Consider the following 18950-nt stretch of genomic DNA (forward strand, 5'->3'; position numbering starts at 1 on the left):
ATCGCTGTGAAGGAAGTGCAACGCTGGTCGGACCAATCGGAGTCTATGCTACAGGACTGTTTTGAACGTGCTGACTGGGATGTGTTCAGGGTCGCGTCGGACAACAACGTCAGTGAGTACGCGTCCTCAGTCACCGGGTTCATCAAGAAATGCATAGATGACGTTGTTCCTACCAAGTCGGTTCGGATTTATCCCAACCAGAAACCGTGGATAAATGGCGATGTTCGCGCTGCACTCCGCGCGTAACACCGCCTTTGACTCGGGAATATGGCGGAATACAAAAGAGCCCGCTACGACCTCCGTAAGACCATCGGCTCTGCCAAGCGGGAGTTCAGGAACAAGGTGGAGGAAAAGCTCAAGAGCCATGACGTGAGAGGTGTGTGGAAGGGCTACAGACAATCACGGACTTCAGAGGAGAACCAGCGGTGAAGAGAACTCCTCTACCTCCCTCCCAGGCGAGCTAAATACATTCTTTGCTCGGTTCGACGTGAACGGCAGCCCGCGAAGGCAGCGCCGCCGAGGAGACCAGCCTGCTGATCATCTCAGAGGCTGACGTGCGCAGAGCCTTCAAGCGGGTGGACATCCGGAAGGCGGCAGGTCCCGACCACATCCCGGGCGCGCCCTCAGAGCATGTGCAGACCAGTTGGCAGGAGTCTTCGCAGACATCTTCAACCTCTCCCTGTCCCAGGCTGTTGTTCCTGAGAGCTTCAAGATGTCCACCATTGTGCCTGTCCCCAAACACCCCAAGGTAACCTGCCTGAATGACTGGAGACCCGTAGCCCTCACCTCGATTGTCAGTAAATGCTTGAGAGGTTGGTCAAGGACTTCATTTGTTCCATGTTGCCTGCCACGCTGGACCCATGGCAATTTGCATATCGTCAAAACAGATCCACCGACGACGCAATTGCCATGGCACTTCACACCGCCCTTTCCCACCTGGAGGAGGAACTGTTGTGTGCGAATGCTGGTTGTGGACTACAGCTCAGCGTTCAACACTATTGTTCCCGCCAAGCTCGACACCAAGCTCAGAGGTCTAGGCCTGCACTCTACCATGTGCAGCTGGATACTGGACTTCCTGTCGGGCCGCCGCCAGGTGGTGAGGATGGGCAGTACCACCTCAGAGCCGCTGACCCTCAACACGGGAGCCCCTCAGGGATGCGTGTTGAGCCCTCCTCTACTCCTGTACACCCACGACTGCACGGCCATGCACAGCTCCAACGTCATCATCAAGTTTGCTGACGACACAACAGTGTTGGGGCTGATCACCCGGCGACGACGAGACAGCCTACAGGGAGGAGGTTGGATCACTGGTACAGTGGTGCCAGGAGAACAGCCTCGTCCTCAACGTCAAGAAGACCAAGGAGCTGATCGTGGACTACAGGAAGCGGAGAGGAGAGCACACCCCATCTCCATAGACGGAGTTGCAGTAGAGAGGTCAGCAGCTTCAAGTTCCTCGGCGTGCACATCTCCGAGGACCTCACATGGACCACGCACACCACTCACGTGGTGAAAAGGGCCCAACAACGCCTGTATTTCCTTAGGCGACTGAGGAAATTCAACATGGCCCCGCATCCTCAGAACATTCTACACCAGTACCATCGAGAGTGTTCTGACAGGTTGCATCACCGTCTGGTACGGGAACTGCACCGCCCTGGGCGTAGGGCACTATAGAGGGTGGTGCGGTCGGCACAGTACATCGTTGGAGGTGAGCTTCCTCCATCCTGGACATATACACCAAGCGGTGCGTGGCCAGGGCCAAACGGATGATGAAAGACAATAACCACCCGGCCACAAACTGTTCACCCTTCTACCGTCAGGCAGGCGATACCGCAGTATCAAGTGCCGCACAAACAGACTGAGGGACAGCTTCTTCAGTCAGGCCATCAGGCTGCTGAACAAGGACTGAGACCCTCATTAACACTACACACCAGAACATATTCTGTGAATATCTATGGCCATGGTGTATATTTTATTACATTGTTTATATATATATATATTGTATATATATATTGTATGTATATACATATATATATATATATTGTCTCAAAAAAGTGTATATTTTATTACATTGTTTTATATATATATATTGTCATGATGTATATTCTATTACATTGTTTTATATACATATATTGTTAATACTTTCTTTTTTTTGTGGATATTGTATAGTTTATTCTCATTCTTATTCTTTTTTTAGTCTGCTACTGCTGTCGGGTGTTTTGCACATAAGAATTTCACAAACCGATTATACTTGTATAAAAGGGGATGTGACAATAAAAAACTTGAAACTTGAAACTTGAAACTTGAAATTACTTTAGTGAATGCCCCCCCCCCCCCTCACATATTTATGTATTGGGTAACTTTCCTTCTGCTTTATTTGCTGCAGTTTGTTCTGTGAACTTCGGGATGTAGAATTCACCACGCTGCTGAAACCCGATCTACGCTCGCTCCTGGACCGCCAGCGGGCTGCGGTTAAGGTGGAGGAGGAGAGGAAGAAGAAGAAGAAGAAGAAGAAGGAAAATGAGAAGAAGGAGAAGTAGGACCTGGATTGGACTCGGCTTCAGTTTCCATGACTGATGAAATTCTTCCTCTGTGTAAAGTTTCTAAAAAGATCTGCTGACTCACATGTTCCGTCACTCCGTCGGTACAGTAACACATCGCACAACAACGTTCATTGTTGTCATCGTAAATGATGGAGTCGGCCGTTAGGCGGTTATAAAAAGAACAGAAGTTTAAGACATCAAAGTGATTGAGATTAAATTCAGACATTTTTCATAAATGTTTTGAGAATAAAATGTGAAATTTGAATGAAAAATTTCATAAATTCTCTGAGATTAAAGTCAGAAATTTGAAAGAGAAAAAATAAATCTGAAATTTCATTTCCGTAGATACGATAACTGTTGTGTTTATAAGATAACCGTTGTATTAATATGATAACTGTCGTATTTCTATGTTAACTGTCGTATTTGTACGATAACTGTTGTATTTATAAGATAACTGTCGTATTTGTACGATAGCTGTTGTGTTTATAAGATAACTGTCGTATTTGTACGATAACTGTTGTGTTTATAAGATAACTGTCGTATTTGTACGATAACTGTTGTATTTATAAGATAACTGTCGTATTTGTACGATAATTGTTGTGTTTATAAGATAACTGTCGTATTTGTACGATAACTATTGTGTTTCATATGATAACCGTCGTATTTGTACGATAACTGTTGTGTTTATAAGATAACTGTCGTATTTGTACGATAACTATTGTGTTTCATATGATAACCGTCGTATTTGTACGATAACTGTTGTGTTTATAAGATAACTGTCGTATTTGTACGATAACTGTTGTGTTTAATATGATAACCGTTGTATTTGTACGATAACTGTTGTGTTTCTGGACGAGTTGTTTCTGGACCACCTGTCGGTGCTGCGCTCGTCAAATGGCGGCGACACTCCACAGAAGCGCCGCCGCCATTTGACCAGAAGAAGAAGAAGAATGTGACCAATGTGAAGTCGGACCACCAGAGGACGGGACGGCCCGGAGCCTCGTGGTCAGGATGGTCCGGGGACCCGTGGTCGTCCTCCAGCTGCCTGAAGGTAAACACGGAGCTGCTGTGATCTTAGCTGAGGTCTGTGGAGTCCTGGGGGGGGGGGGGGGGGGGGGTGAGAGGAAGATGAAGATGATGATAATGAAGGATGATATAATGAAGAAGAAGATACAGTACTTGAGTAAATGTACTTTAATTACTTAATATACTATTAATATTAATATACTCTGAAAGTATTTCGACTTTTACTGAAGAATCAGATCTGAAGACTTCTGTTGAACCCGAGAGAACAAGGAGGATGAAGATGATGAAGACGGTAACGATGAAGATGGCGGTGATTAAGAAGATGATGAAGAAGATGATGAAGGTGATGATAAAGGTGATATTGATGAGATGATGATGATGATACAGACGATGAAGATGATGAAGAAGATGATGCTTTAAAGTGTGAAGAGCAGCAGCAGCGTGTTGTCTCAGACTCCTCAGGCCTTCAGGTTAAAGGGTGACGGACCACACAGAGAGGCCATACACACACACACACACTCACACACACTCTCTCTCACACACACACACACACACTCTCACACACACACACACACACACACACACACACTCTCTCACACACACACACACACACACACACAGTGTAATCTGAGCCTCAGTCTGTGATCTGCTCATCACAACATTAACTGTTGTTTAACACACAAGCAGCAAAGTGAGTTTACTGCTACCTGTGTGTTCAGCACTTACACACACACACAAACACACACACGTGCGCACACACACACACACACACACACACAGACACAGTTTGGGTTAAATAACTATTGAGGTGTCGTTACTGACGAACACAAGTTACAAATAAATCAATGCTGTCTGCTGGAGGAAAGATCTGTGTGTGTGTGTGTGTGTGTGTGTTTGTATGTGTTTGTGTGTCTGTGTGTGTGTGTTTGTGTGTGTTTGTACGTGTGTGTGTGTATATTTGTGTTTGTCTGTGTATGTATGTGTGTGTGTCTGTCTGTGTGTGTCTGTATGTGTGAGTTTGTGTGTTTGTACGTGTGTGTGTGTATTTGTGTGTATTTGTCTTCTAAAGAACTTCACAACCTGTTAAAAACTTGCTTAGTGAATAAAGTTTTGTTCTGGTTTCTTTCTCTCTGAACTCGTATTCTTTAAACGGATCAAACTAGTTCCAGGTCGTTTCCCCGGTAACCAGCAGACCCTCCAGACCATGGTCCAGGTCCCCACACACGAGACCTGGACCATGGTCACCAGGACCCGGAGACGTCCACTGACCCTTTCTGAGTTTCTGATTTTCCTCCGTGACGGCGGCCCGATTACCCACGGACTCCAAACGCCTCTCATGTGTACAGAATGTGTTGCTGGAAATAGCCGTGTTACCCCCCCCCCCCCCCCGCGTCATCATTCATCATCGTTTCATTTGTGCCACGTAACACTCGCGGCATCATTGACCGGCCGTCCCTCGACCACGCCGCGCTATCTTGGTCTCTTTAATGAGCGAGGAGGGGTGGGGGGGCATTCCAGGGGTTTCTGGGTAATCACAGCGTCTGGCACAAAAAGGCCTCATGGGGGGGGGGGGGGGGGGGGGGCTCAACGCCAAACTCAGATTGACTTCTCCACCCCTTTAACGACGAGCTTCAAACACCTTTTTGTTGGGTCCGATGAGGTTTACAGCAGAACGTCGGGCGGTGGACCGTCACGAGGAAGACTCTGGTGTCGGGTCCCGGCTGTGAAACGGGGCCCCGCTCTGGGCTCGGGTGTCGATCAGTAATTGTATTTACCTTGTCTCTGTCTTCCCTCCATTAAGGGCGGTAATGAGGCCAGTTGTGAGCTGAGGAACTCGCCGCTGATGATGGTCCGGAGGATTCTGAGGAGACAGCTGCTGGTCCTGCTGATCTGTCTGACAGCTGAGACCCGATGCCGCCGGGGCCAATGCGGCGCTAACGTGGTGCTAACATGGTGACAATGTGGAGCCAACATGGTGACAATGTGGTGCCAACATGGTGCCAATGTGGTGACAATGTGGTGCCAACATGGTGCCAATGTGGTGACAATGTGGTGACAATGTGGTGACAATGTGGTGCCAACATGGTGACAATGTGGTGCCAACATGGTGCCAATGTGGTGACAATGTGGTGACAATGTGGTGCCAACATGGTGACAATGTGGTGCCAACATGGTGCCAATGTGGTGACAATGTGGTGCCAACATCGTGCCAACATGGTGCCAATGTGGTGCCAACATGGTGACAATGTGGTGCCAACATGGTGACAATGTGGTGCCAATGTGGTGTCAACATGGTGACAATGTGGTGCCAACATGGTGACAATGTGGTGCCAACATGGTGACAACATGGTGACAATGTGGTGACAATGTGGTGCCAACATGGTGACAATGTGGTGCCAACATGTTGACAACATGGTGACAATGTGGTGACAATGTGGTGCCAACATGGTGACAATGTGGTGCCAACATGGTGACAATGTGGTGCCAATGTGGTGTCAACATGGTGACAATGTGGTGCCAATGTGGTGCCAACATGGTGACAATGTGGTGCCAACATGGTGCCAATGTGGTGCCAACATGGTGACAATGTGGTGCCAATGTGGTGTCAACATGGTGACAATGTGGTGCCAACATGGTGCCAATGTGGTGCCAATGTGGTGCCAACATGGTGCCAATGTGGTGCCAACATGGTGCCAATGTGGTGCCAATGTGGTGCCAACATGGTGACAATGTGGTGCCAATGTGGTGTCAACATGGTGACAATGTGGTGCCAATGTGGTGCCAACATGGTGACAATGTGGTGCCAACATGGTGCCAATGTGGTGCCAATGTGGTGCCAACATGGTGCCAATGTGGTGCCAATGTGGTGCCAATGTGGTGCCAATGTGGTGCCAACATGGTGCCAATGTGGTGCCAATGTGGTGCCAACATGGTGCCAACATGGTGCCAATGTGGTGACAATGTGGTGCCAATGTGGTGCCAATGTGGTGTCAACATGGTGCCAACATGGTGACAATGTGGTGACAATGTGGTGCCAACATGGTGCCAATGTGGTGACAATGTGGTGCCAATGGGGTGCCAATGTGGTGTCAACATGGTGCCAACATGGTGACAATGTGGTGCCAATGTGGTGCCAACATGGTGCCAATGTGGTGACAATGTGGTGCCAATGTGGTGCCAATGTGGTGTCAACATGGTGCCAACATGGTGCCAATGTGGAGCCAATGTGGTGCCAACATGGTGCCAACATGGTGCCAATGTGGTGACAATGTGGTGCCAATGTGGTGCCAATGTGGTGCCAACATGGTGCCAATGTGGTGCCAATGTGGTGCCAACATGGTGACAATGTGGTGCCTATGTGGTGTCAACATGGTGACAATGTGGTGCCAACATGGTGCCAATGTGGTGCCAATGTGGTGCCAATGTGGTGCCAACATGGTGCCAATGTGGTGCCAACATGGTGCCAACATGGTGCCAATGTGGTGACAATGTGGTGCCAATGTGGTGCCAATGTGGTGCCAACATGGTGCCAACATGGTGCCAATGTGGTGCCAACATGGTGCCAACATGGTGCCAATGTGGTGACAATGTGGTGACAATGTGGTGCCAATGTGGTGCCAATGTGGTGTCAACATGGTGCCAACATGGTGACAATGTGGTGACAATGTGGTGCCAACATGGTGCCAACATGGTGCCAATGTGGTGACAATGTTGTGCCAATGTGGTGCCAATGTGGTGCCAATGTGGTGTCAACATGGTGCCAATGTGGTGCCAACATGGTGCCAATGTGGTGCCAATGTGGTGCCAACATGGTGACAATGTGGTGCCAACATGGTGCCAATGTGGTGACAATGTGGTGCCAATGTGGTGTCAACATGGTGACAATGTGGTGCCATCATGGTGCCAATGTGGTGCCAATGTGGTGCCAACATGGTGACAATGTGGTGCCAACATGGTGCCAATGTGGTGCCAATGTGGTGCCAACATGGTGCCAACATGGTGCCAATGTGGTGCCAATGTGGTGCCAACATGGTGCCAATGTGGTGCCAACATGGTGCCAATGTGGTGCCAACATGGTGCCAATGTGGTGCCAATGTGGTGCCAACATGGTGACAATGTGGTGCCAACATGGTGCCAATGTGGTGCCAATGTGGTGCCAATGTGGTGACAATGTGGTGCCAACATGGTGCCAACATGGTGCCAACATGGTGCCAACATGGTGCCAACATGGTGCCAATGTGGTGACAATGTGGTGCCAATGTGGTGCCAACATGGTGCCAATGTGGTGCCAACATGGTGCCAACATTTGATTGATTGATTGATTGATTGATATATTTATTTGTCGTTTGCCAGAGTACAGGTACAAAAGCATCGAAATTACAAGAAAGGGTGGATGAAAGATTACAGCATAACATGAGGGAAGAAGGCGAGAAAAAACACCAACCCCCCGACTATGCCCGAGAGGGTACAGTGTGGGAGCAGGAAAAAACACCTTAGCACATAAGCACATACATTTTAGACATGACTTGCAACGAGTAGGAAGGGGAGGAGGTAATCCAACAACTGGGTGATCTAAGCCCATCCATTGGGGGCAGAAGGTAACCAGCACCGACAAGCAGCCAGCCGGTCCGGCGCCATCACAGCAGCGCCAGCCACAGCCCGTCCGGTCACACTGGGGTAAAAAGCAGGCGAAGGCGTGGGATGGGGAGGGGTAGTGAATGCAATCAGTATTATTGAAAGTTCGTGTGCGTGTTCTGGTATGTCGTCCTCCCCCAGGCCACAACAGACAGAGTTCTCAGTCCGCAAGATGGTCGTTGCCATGGAGATAGCCTTGAAAGGTCCTGGGAGAAAACAACCACAGGTGTCTGTGGATAGGGGAAGGAATGAGAGGTTCTCACTTCAGCGATCTTCAGGAGTTGTTGTTCCAGTAACGGCCTTGGCCAAGGCCCGTTCTGGTTGAGGGAGCCGAAGCAGATAAGATTGGGATTGTTTGGTCTTCCAGCAGCTACATCCAATTTGCGCACCTACTATTCCACCACTTTCCTCCCATTTTTCAAATCGATCCAATTTCGTCGGGCAGCCTTAGGGGCTTTTAACGGCTGTCACCGTTTCCTTAATTTTCCGATAAACCAGGGCAACGCCAAATCCAAACAGCAGAAATCCTGTAATCATAGTTCCGAATAGGTAGATGTCATCTACGTCCTCCACGGAAAGGGCTGCTAGGCACACGACACGTCCATCGTGTAACCAGCTGCAACGTCCGGCAGGACGGGCAGGTTCCCCCGAACCCAAGCTTCTCGTCGAGAAGACGGTGTCAATTGCGTTGAGAGACCAGTTGATCAGATGATCAGTTGATCGGTCCATGGTTTTTAGTTCGAAGAGCGATGAGGAGAGAGTCTCTCAAGTATAAAACAAGACAAGACATGACGAGAGAAGCCAAGCAGGGAAGGGAAGGTCATGGGGAGGAGAGGGAGAGAAAATGCGACCGCCTTCGAAGAGAGCCATGGTGCCAATGTGGTGCCAACATGGTGCCAATGTGGTGACAATGTGGTGCCAACGTGGTGCCAATGTGGTGTCAACATGGTGCCAACATGGTGACAATGTGGTGCCAATGTGGTGCCAACATGGTGCCAATGTGGTGCCAATGTGGTGACAATGTGGTGCCAATGTGGTGCCAACATGGTGCCAATGTGGTGCCAACATGGTGCCAACATGGTGACAATGTGGTGCCAATGTGGTGCCAACCATCTTCATCACGCTTCATTAAACCATCTTCCTCTTCATTAAACCATCTTCATCACGCTTCATTAAACCATCTTCATCTTCATTAAACCATCTTCATCATGCTTCATTAAACCATCTTCATCTTCATTCAAGCATCTCCATCACGCTTCATTAAACCATCTTCATCACGCTTCATTAAACCATCTTCATCATGCTTCATTAAACCATCTTCATCTTCATTAAACCATCTTCATCACGCTTCATTAAACCATCTTCATCTTCATTAAACCATCTCCATCACGCTTCATTAAACCATCTTCATCATGCTTCATTAAACCATCTTCATCACGCTTCATTAAACCATCTTCATTAAACCATCTTCATCACGCTTCATTAAACCATCTTCATCTTCATTAAACCATCTTCATCACGCTTCATTAAACCATCTTCATCTTCATTCAACCATCTCCATCACGCTTCATTAAACCATCTTCATCACGCTTCATTAAACCATCTTCATCACGCTTCATTAAACCATCTTCATCTTCATTAAACCATCTTCATCACGCTTCATTAAACCATCTTCATCTTCATTCAAGCATCTCCATCACGCTTCATTAAACCATCTTCATCACGCTTCATTAAACCATCTTCATCACGCTTCATTAAACCATCTTCATTAAACCATCTCCATCACGCTTCATTAAACCATCTTCATCACGCTTCATTAAACCATCTTCATCTTCATTAAACCATCTTCATCACGCTTCATTAAACCATCTTCATCTTCATTAAACCATCTTCATCACGCTTCATTAAACCATCTTCATTAAACCATCTCCATCACGCTCCATTAAACCATCTTCATCTTCATTAAACCATCTTCATCACGCTTCATTAAACCATCTTCATCTTCATTAAACCATCTTCATCACGCTTCATTAAACCATCTTCATTAAACCATCTCCATCACGCTCCATTAAACCATCTTCATCACGCTTCATTAAACCATCTTCATCACGCTTCATTAAACCATCTTCATCTTCATTAAACCATCTTCATCACGCTTCATTAAACCATCTTCATTAAACCATCACGCTTCATTAAACCATCTTCATCACGCTTCATTAAACCATCTTCATCACGCTTCATTAAACCATCTTCATCTTCATTAAACCATCTTCATCACGCTTCATTAAACCATCTTCATCTTCATTAAACCATCTTCATCACGCTTCATTAAACCATCTTCATCATGCTTCATTAAACCATCTTCATCACGCTTCATTAAACCATCTTCATCACGCTTCATTAAACCATCTTCATCACGCTTCATTAAACCATCTTCATCACGCTTCATTAAACCATCTTCATCTTACCATCTTCATCTTCATTAACCCTCATCTTCACATTGTAATTGACTGTCCGTGTTCAGATGATGTCATCGTTTGACTTCTTCCAGTCTGAACTCTGACAAACAACAAACACACGACTGTCTGCTGCTGGAGGTCCTCCAGCTCAGTGTGTGTGTGGGTGTGTGTGTGCGTGTGTATGTGTGTGGTTGTGTGTGCGTGTGTGCGTGTGTGTGTGTGTGCGTGTGTGTGCGTGTGTGTGTGTGTGCGTGTGTGTGTGTGGTTGTGTGTGCGTGTGTGTGTGTGCGTGTGGTTGTGTGTGCGTGTGTGTGTGTGCGTGTGTGTGTGTGGTTGTGTGTGTGTGTGGTTGTGTGTGCGTGTGTGTGTGTGTGTAATCTGCCACCAGGGCAGCACAATGCAGTCGTTGTAGAGTTGGTGGTTTACAGCAGGCAGCAGGTGTGAAGGCCGACACCTCCGCTGTCAGGCTGCACGGGTCGCTTTATGAAGTGTGTGTGTGTGTGTGTGTGTGCGTGTGCGTGTGTGTGTGTGTGTGTGTGTGTCCTGTCGTTATTATCTCGTGTCTCTTTTGCTGCTTTGTTAAGTTAAAAGAACTCAACATCAAATATTGGAAGTTAAAATTAAACTTGAATTAAACTTTTTCCGTTTTCTAAAAACACATATATAATACATAAAATAATGCATATATAATACATACATAAAATAATGCATATATAATACATATATAATACATAAAATAATGCATATATAATACATTAAATAATGCATATATAATACATATATAATACATTAAATAGTGCAGATATAATACGTATATAATACATTAAATAATGCATATATAATACATATATAATACATTAAATAATGCATATATAATACATTAAATAATGCATATATAATACATATATAATAAATATATAATACATTAAATAATGCATATATAATACATTAAATAATGCATATATAATACATATATAATACATTAAATAACGCATACATAATACATTAAATAATGCATATATAATAACAATGAGTTGTACTGGTGTCTGTAGGAGCCAGGCTAGCTGTGCCCTCTGTTTCCAGTCATTATGATAAGCTACGCTAACAGACTCATATTCACTGGGCAGAAATCTGTATAATAAATATATATATATGTAATAAATGTATTTCCTCATATATATTTAATGTGAACCATCCTGGTGGTTCAGAGACCATGAACCTGATCTAGAGTCCAGTTCCACTGAGATCTGGATCACGTGGACCCCCCTGGCTCTTCCTCCTCTCCTGTTGCAGGATGAGTGACGGGAGGGGCTGGCGGCTCCCAGGGGGGTCAGCTGGTCCAGGAGGGAAGAAAGGCCAGCACTCAGACCCAGAGCACCCAAAGGGTCAGGGGACCCCACACCCTTGACACGGACCGCCCTGAGACCCCCTCAGACAGCTCGGTAATCACCATGGACCGGACCTCACTGTAAGAGAGGGGGGTCAGCTTCCACACGATGGGACCAGATAGAGGCCTTATAGAGACCAGATAGAGGCCTGATAGAGACCAGATAGAGGCCTGATAGACACCAGATACAGGCCTATCAGAGACCAGATAGAGGCCTTATAGAGACCAGATAGAGGCCTGATAGAGACCAGATAGAGACCAGATAGAGGCCTGATAGAGGCCTGATAGAGACCAGATAGAGGCCTGATAGAGACCAGATAGAGGCCTGATAGAGACCAGATAGAGACCAGATAGAGGCCTGATAGAGACCAGATAGAGGCCTGATAGAGGCCTGATAGAGACCAGATAGAGACCAGATAGAGACCAGATAGAGACCAGATAGAGACCTGATAGAGACCAGATAGAGGCCTGATAGAGGCCTGATAGAGACCAGATAGAGACCAGATAGAGACCAGATAGAGACCTGATAGAGGCCTGATAGAGGCCTGATAGAGGCCTGATAGAGACCAGAAAGAGGCCAGATAGAGACCAGATAGAGACCAGATAGAGGCCTGATAGAGGCCTGATAGAGGCCTGATAGAGACCAGAAAGAGGCCAGATAGAGACCAGAAAGAGGCCAGATAGAGACCAGATAGAGGCCTGATAGAGACCAGATAGAGGCCTGATAGAGGTCTGATACAGGTCTACTTCTATCTCAGAGGTACGTGTACCAATTCCACAATTCGAAAATACTGTGTTATAGTAAAAGTTCTAATCCCACATAGTAAAAGTACTCGTTAGACATAAAGAGTTCTTGCAGGATGTTGTTGCTCTAGTATTCCATGTGTTCTCCTGGTGGAGATGAGGCTCATTCACTACTTTGTAAAACCTGAACCTGAGAAGTAACCAGAGTGAAATGTAGAGGCGTACACCCGGTGGCGTACTCTGGGAACTACACTGAGTTACTGGGAGAGGTCAGAGGTCGCGAGGTGGGGGAGGCTGTCGAGGCCTCGTTGAGACGACCCGGGGAGAAGACTTGATTTAAAACTACAATTTATGATCCGGAGATGGAGAAGCTTCGGTCTCGTTTTACCCCTGAACGTCCCATCAGCAGAATTTATCCCTCGCGCACTTCATCTCGTCTTGGCAGGTGTCTTCATCGCTTCTCGTCGTTTCTCTGAGGGCAGAGAGCTCGTCTTCATCCAGGGAGACGGGGGAGTTACGACCCGCGAGGCTGGAGGGGGAAGAGGGGGGGGGGCTAAACCCCCGGGGACCTGAAACCCCGACTCTGGCATACAACCAGTCAGGGTGTACATTCCCCCCCTCTCCCCCCCCCCCTTTGAGTTCCGTAAAATTGGCGAGATTAATGCCGCGGTAGAGGGCCGGTGGAACTGATGGCGTTTCCAGATGGCCCGGCGGCGGCGGGCGGCGGCCGCGTTGGCGCGTCGCGGCCTGCGGGGTTTACGACTCGTGTAAAATCGCTTCAGGGCCCCGAGTCAGCAGCCTGGGACACCTCGTTATCCTCAAAGGGGTCGTCTCGAGACCTCTGAACCACCAAGTCAGGTTTAGACCTCTAAACCAAGTCAGGTTTAGACCTCTAAACCACCAAGTCAGGTTTAGAGGTCTAAACCACCAAGTCAGGTTTAGAGGTCTAAACCACCAAGTCAGGTTTAGACCTCTAAACCACCAAGTCAGGTTTAGAAGTCTAAACCACCAAGTCAGGTTTAGAAGTCTAAACCACCAAGTCTATTTATATTGTTGTATAAAGGTGCATGAAATGTTTTTTTAAAGAAAATATATAAAAATACACAACAGCACATAAAAAGGGGTCACTCTTCCTCACACTTCTTCACTCTTCCTCACTCTTCTTAATTTTTCTTCAATCTTCACTCTTTTCTTCTTCAGTCTTCACTCTTCTTCTGCTCTTAAGAACATTAAAACATAATTCGACCTCCAAATATTAAATATTAACATTTAATTTATGTTAACATTTTGAAAGATACCCACAATAAAAAAAAATAAAAAAAATATATATATTTATATTGTTGTATAAAGGTGCATGACATATTTTTTTTTAAAGAAAATATATAAAAATACACAACAGCACATAAAAAAAGGGTCACACTTCTTCACTCTTCCGCACTCTTCTTAATTTTTCTTCAGTCTTCACTCTTCTTCTGCTCTTAAGACCCCCCCCCCCCCCCACCCGTCCCTCTTCAGGTCTCGCGCTGATCCTCAAACACTTGAAGTCCAGAGTCTGGGTGCTGTGGCCGGAGCTCCGCAGCGCCCTCTAGCGGCGAGTCCCGGTACTGTAGCGACATGAGAGGTTTATTATGAATAAATAAAGTGCGCTTCTAAGGTCGTCTGGATGGAGTCATGATGATGATGATGATGATGATGAGGAGGACGACGAGGAAGACTGAGTTCATATCTATAGGCTCTTAAATAAATAAGTTTGACATGAGAATCATTCCTGCTCTTCTTTTGTCTTTTGATTATTTTTACTTCCATGAATTTTGCTTGTATCCATTTATTAATAATATTATTATTATTATTGTTATTATTATTATTATTATTATTATTATTATAATTATTTATATACCAACAGTAATCATTATAGAAAAACATAGTTTATTTGTTCTTAACTTTTAACAGAACAAATGATAAATGTATATTTCTGAACCGCCAGACTTTAAACTGCATTTCAACTCATGTCGTTTTGTTTTATTATTTATATTTAAATCACGTCTTGAATTACCTTTAGTTCATTTAAAGGTTTTTGTTTCCCTTTAAAATAAATTATTTTCCATTCACTGGAGTTTCTTCTACTTCAGGCCTCTGACGGCATGATTTATTATTATTATTATTATTATTATTATTATTATTATTATTATTATTATGTACATATATTTTTTTTTATCAATTCATGTTAAGACAACTAACTTTATATTTAAAGAAATAATAAACTTCACAATGAGTAATACTGAACATGACATCATAAGTGTGTACTAGTACTGGGTACTTAAGGGTACTAGTACTGGGTACTTCAGGGTTCTAGTACTGGGTACTTCAGGGTACTAGTACTGGGTACTTCAGGGTACCAGTACTGGGTACTTCAGGGTACTGCAGCAGTAATCTACACTAATGACCGTGACGTTGTGAACCCCTCCCGCTGCCCGCTGATTGGCCGAGGCCCTCGGGGCGCTGGCCCCGCCCCCCCGCAGCAGCCCCAGGTATAAGAGGCTCCAGGTCATCAGCTGAGAGGACAGAACCGAGTCTGACAGGACTCCCCAGTCCGGAACCACAACACTGACAGCTCCTCCTCCTCCTCCTCTTCCTCTCCTGTCTCCTCTCGCTGGATTGTTCTTCTTCGGTGGTGCGTTCAGGGCCCCGGAACCATGGAGCTGTCGGATATCTCGTTCCCCATCCCGGCCGCGGATGACTTCTACGACGACCCGTGCTTCAACACCAGCGACATGCACTTCTTCGAGGACCTGGACCCGCGGCTGGTCCACGTGGGCCTCCTCAAGCCGGACTCCTCCTCCTCCCCTTGCTCCTCGCCCTCCCCTTCCTCCACCTCCTCCTCCTCCTCGTCCTCCCTGGCGCGCCACAACCACCAGGACCAGGACGAGCAGCACGTGCGCGCGCCCAGCGGGCACCACCAGGCGGGCCGCTGCCTGCTGTGGGCCTGCAAGGCCTGCAAGAGGAAGACCACCAACGCGGACCGGCGCAAGGCGGCCACGCAGCGCGAGCGCCGGCGGCTCGGCAAGGTGAACGACGCGTTCGAGTCCCTGAAGCGGTGCACGTCGGCCAACCCCAACCAACGGCTGCCGAAGGTGGAGATTCTGCGCAACGCCATCAGCTACATCGAGTCCCTGCAGGCGCTGCTGCGCGGCGGCGGCGGCGGGGGGCCGGACGACGGCGGCTTCTACCCGGCGCTGGAGCACTACAGCGGGGACTCGGACGCCTCCAGCCCGCGGTCCAACTGCTCCGACGGCATGGTGAGTTCAGGGACCGACCGCGCGCCTTTACGCGCCGCGAGTTTCTCTTTGGTTTATTTTAATTATTCAATATGTATTCGTTTCTTTTTGTTTGTGCCTTTGTGTTGGATTCATTCCTTAAATTAATCTGATCACATTTTAATTTCCACTTGAAACACAAATAAATAAATATTGATTGTTTTGGATCATTTTCTCTTTTATTATGAGATTTGAACAAAGTTCATAAATCTCAGTAATTTAAGATCAGAAGAAAAAAAATTGTTTAAAAGTGTTAGTTTGTTTCCGATTTGTTGCAAAAAAAAAATGTTGTGGTGGTAATTCAAAGTTTATTTTTCGTTAGATTTAATTCATTCTGTTCCAAATAAATAATTTACATGTTCAGGTTTTTAAAGGAAAACATGTATTTATGTTTTTAAAATGTAAAACGATGGAACACATTTTTACTTTTTAACGAACCAACATTTCGTTTTGATTTTTAAAAACTAAAACATAAAAAATAAAGACAGACTAACTTAACGCGTCACTATTATTATTTATTCATTCATTTAAAATACAAATTTCATTTTTTCGACAATAAAAAAAAGTTTTTACTTTCTGACAGTTTTTTGTGTTTTCTTCTTTTTAATTTGAAGTTTTAAAGTAATTTTTTGCTTTTGGACTTTTAAGTTTCTGGTTTTCTCTTCAGTTGAATATTAATATCACGCTGTAAGTTATTAAATGTATTTTGAACTAAATGAACTTCTTGTTTTGGTTCTGCAGACGGATTTCAACTCGACCTGCCAATCAAACCGGAGAGGAAGTTATGACAGCTCGTACTTCTCCGAGACGCCACGCGGTAAGAGACCCAGAACACCTCTGACGTTATAATAATGACGAGGATATTATTGTAATAATAATAATACTAATAATAATACTACTAATAATAATAATAGTAATAATACAAATAATAATAATAAAAGTAATAATAATAACAATTGTAATAATAATACAAGTAATAATAATTATTGTAATAATAATAGTAATAATAATAGTAATTAACCTGCATGGGCATTAAAACAAAAGACAATAAGCAGGAAAAACAAGTACAAATAATTAAATTAAATTAAATCTGAGCATGTTAATGATCCTAATGTACTTATTTATTTTATTGGCAGACAATATTAATTTATATTATTTAATTCAAAAAATGTTGTAGAAATTTAAATATGAGAACAATTTAATTAGTTTAATGAGCTATTAATGTTGAATAATCTCTATTACATAATTTTTTCTTTGGGAATTTAACTTTTAACACATTTGAATGAAATATAAATAAAGATTAATCCAGAAATGAAGAAAAGAACAGTTTGTTGTTTTTATTATTATAATAATTATTATTATTATTTACAGTAAAAAACTATTTTTTTAAATTGAATTGAAGTTTTAAAAAGTGAATAAAAACAAGATAATAATACTGATTAAAGTGATTAAACAGACGCCCAGGAAGTTGTTTTTAAATATGAAAACAAACCTTTAAACTTCACCAACGAGGCGATGATGAATATTCATATTCAAATTCATGTTGTTCAGGTGTGAAGAGCAGCCGCAGCTCGGTGGTCTCCAGCCTGGACTGCCTGTCCAGCATCGTGGAGCGGATCTCCACAGACCACCACGGCCTGCTGCCGCCTCCTCCTCCTCCTCCTCCTCCTCCTCTTCTGCTCCCCTCCGCCGGCCCCGGGGTCTCGCCGCCGGCCCCCGTTGTCGAGGCCCCCCCACCGCCCGCCAGCCAGGACCCCAACCTGATCTACCAGGTTCTTTAGAGACCTCCACCAGGTCCTTTTAGAGACATCCACCAGGTCGTCTAGAGACCTCCACCAGGTCCTTTTAGAGACATCCACCAGGTCGTCTAGAGACCTCCACCAGGACCTCCACCAGGTCCTCCAGACCTCCATCAGGTCCTTTTAGAGACATCCACCAGGTCGTCTAGAGACCTCCACCAGGACCTCCACCAGGTCCTCCAGACCTCCACCAGGTCCTCCAGACCTCCATCAGGTCCTATAGACCTCCATCAGGTCCTCCAGACCTCCACGTCCTACTGAAGCTTCTTCGACACAGACTCTTATTTATTAAGCTTCATTCCTGACAGGAACATCTTATTAATATAATAGTAATAATAATAATAATAATAAGTGAGTGAAAGATCTTAAATTTCATCCGATGGACAAAGTTTGATGTTTTATAATCAGATTTTTATAGATTTGATCGCCGCTGAACAAACGTGAAAAGATCTTTTATTTTCTAAATATTAATTTAGTCTTAATTCAACAGCTGTTTTAATAAGTAAGCAATGGGGAGTATTTTTAAAATCTTTTTTTTTCGACAAATAATTATCACAAGATTTAAAATTTGATACCAATTTATTACTTCGTTAATTTCACGTACAGACTCTTATTTTGAAAAATAAGGGGGAAACATGGAAAGTTTATTTCATCATTCCAAAGAAAGTTTTATTTTCCTGCAGTAACGATCTTCCACTTGAACATTTATCTCCAGATTGTGGTTAAATACGTTTGACTTGAATTCTGGGATTTGTAGTTCTTTAAAAAACAACAAATTTTTACTGATGAATTATAATCAGTTCTGTATTTATATTTAGTTTTAAGTTATGAGGAAACATTTTTAAAGAGTCCTTCAGATGGATGTTTATTCCTTTCTGTGTAAAAACAAGAAGTCTATTTGATGAACAAAAAACAAACACATTCCTCACTCGTCCAGCTGCTCGTTTTGTGATATTTTAGAAAGACGGCAGGAATAACAAACTGTATTTTATAGTGACGTCCCATCAAAGTAAACAACAACAACAACAACATTGGACCACTTTTTT

At 44.7% G+C, this 18950-nt stretch overlaps 1 protein-coding gene across 1 annotated transcript; it reads left to right on the plus strand.

Moving 5' to 3' along the window:
- The first annotated feature begins 15368 nt into the window (after window positions 1-15368).
- On the plus strand, window positions 15369-17943 carry myod1 (myogenic differentiation 1). Its single transcript, XM_056416742.1, has 3 exons — window positions 15369-16087; window positions 16847-16922; window positions 17657-17943. The coding sequence occupies exons 1-3, from the start codon at window positions 15485-15487 to the stop codon at window positions 17884-17886; spliced, it is 909 nt and encodes a 302-aa protein (XP_056272717.1). The 5' UTR covers window positions 15369-15484; the 3' UTR covers window positions 17887-17943.
- The last annotated feature ends 1007 nt before the right edge of the window (window positions 17944-18950 follow it).

The sequence above is a fragment of the Pseudoliparis swirei genome, chromosome 6, assembly GCF_029220125.1.
Source record: "Pseudoliparis swirei isolate HS2019 ecotype Mariana Trench chromosome 6, NWPU_hadal_v1, whole genome shotgun sequence".
NCBI lineage: Eukaryota > Metazoa > Chordata > Actinopteri > Perciformes > Liparidae > Pseudoliparis > Pseudoliparis swirei.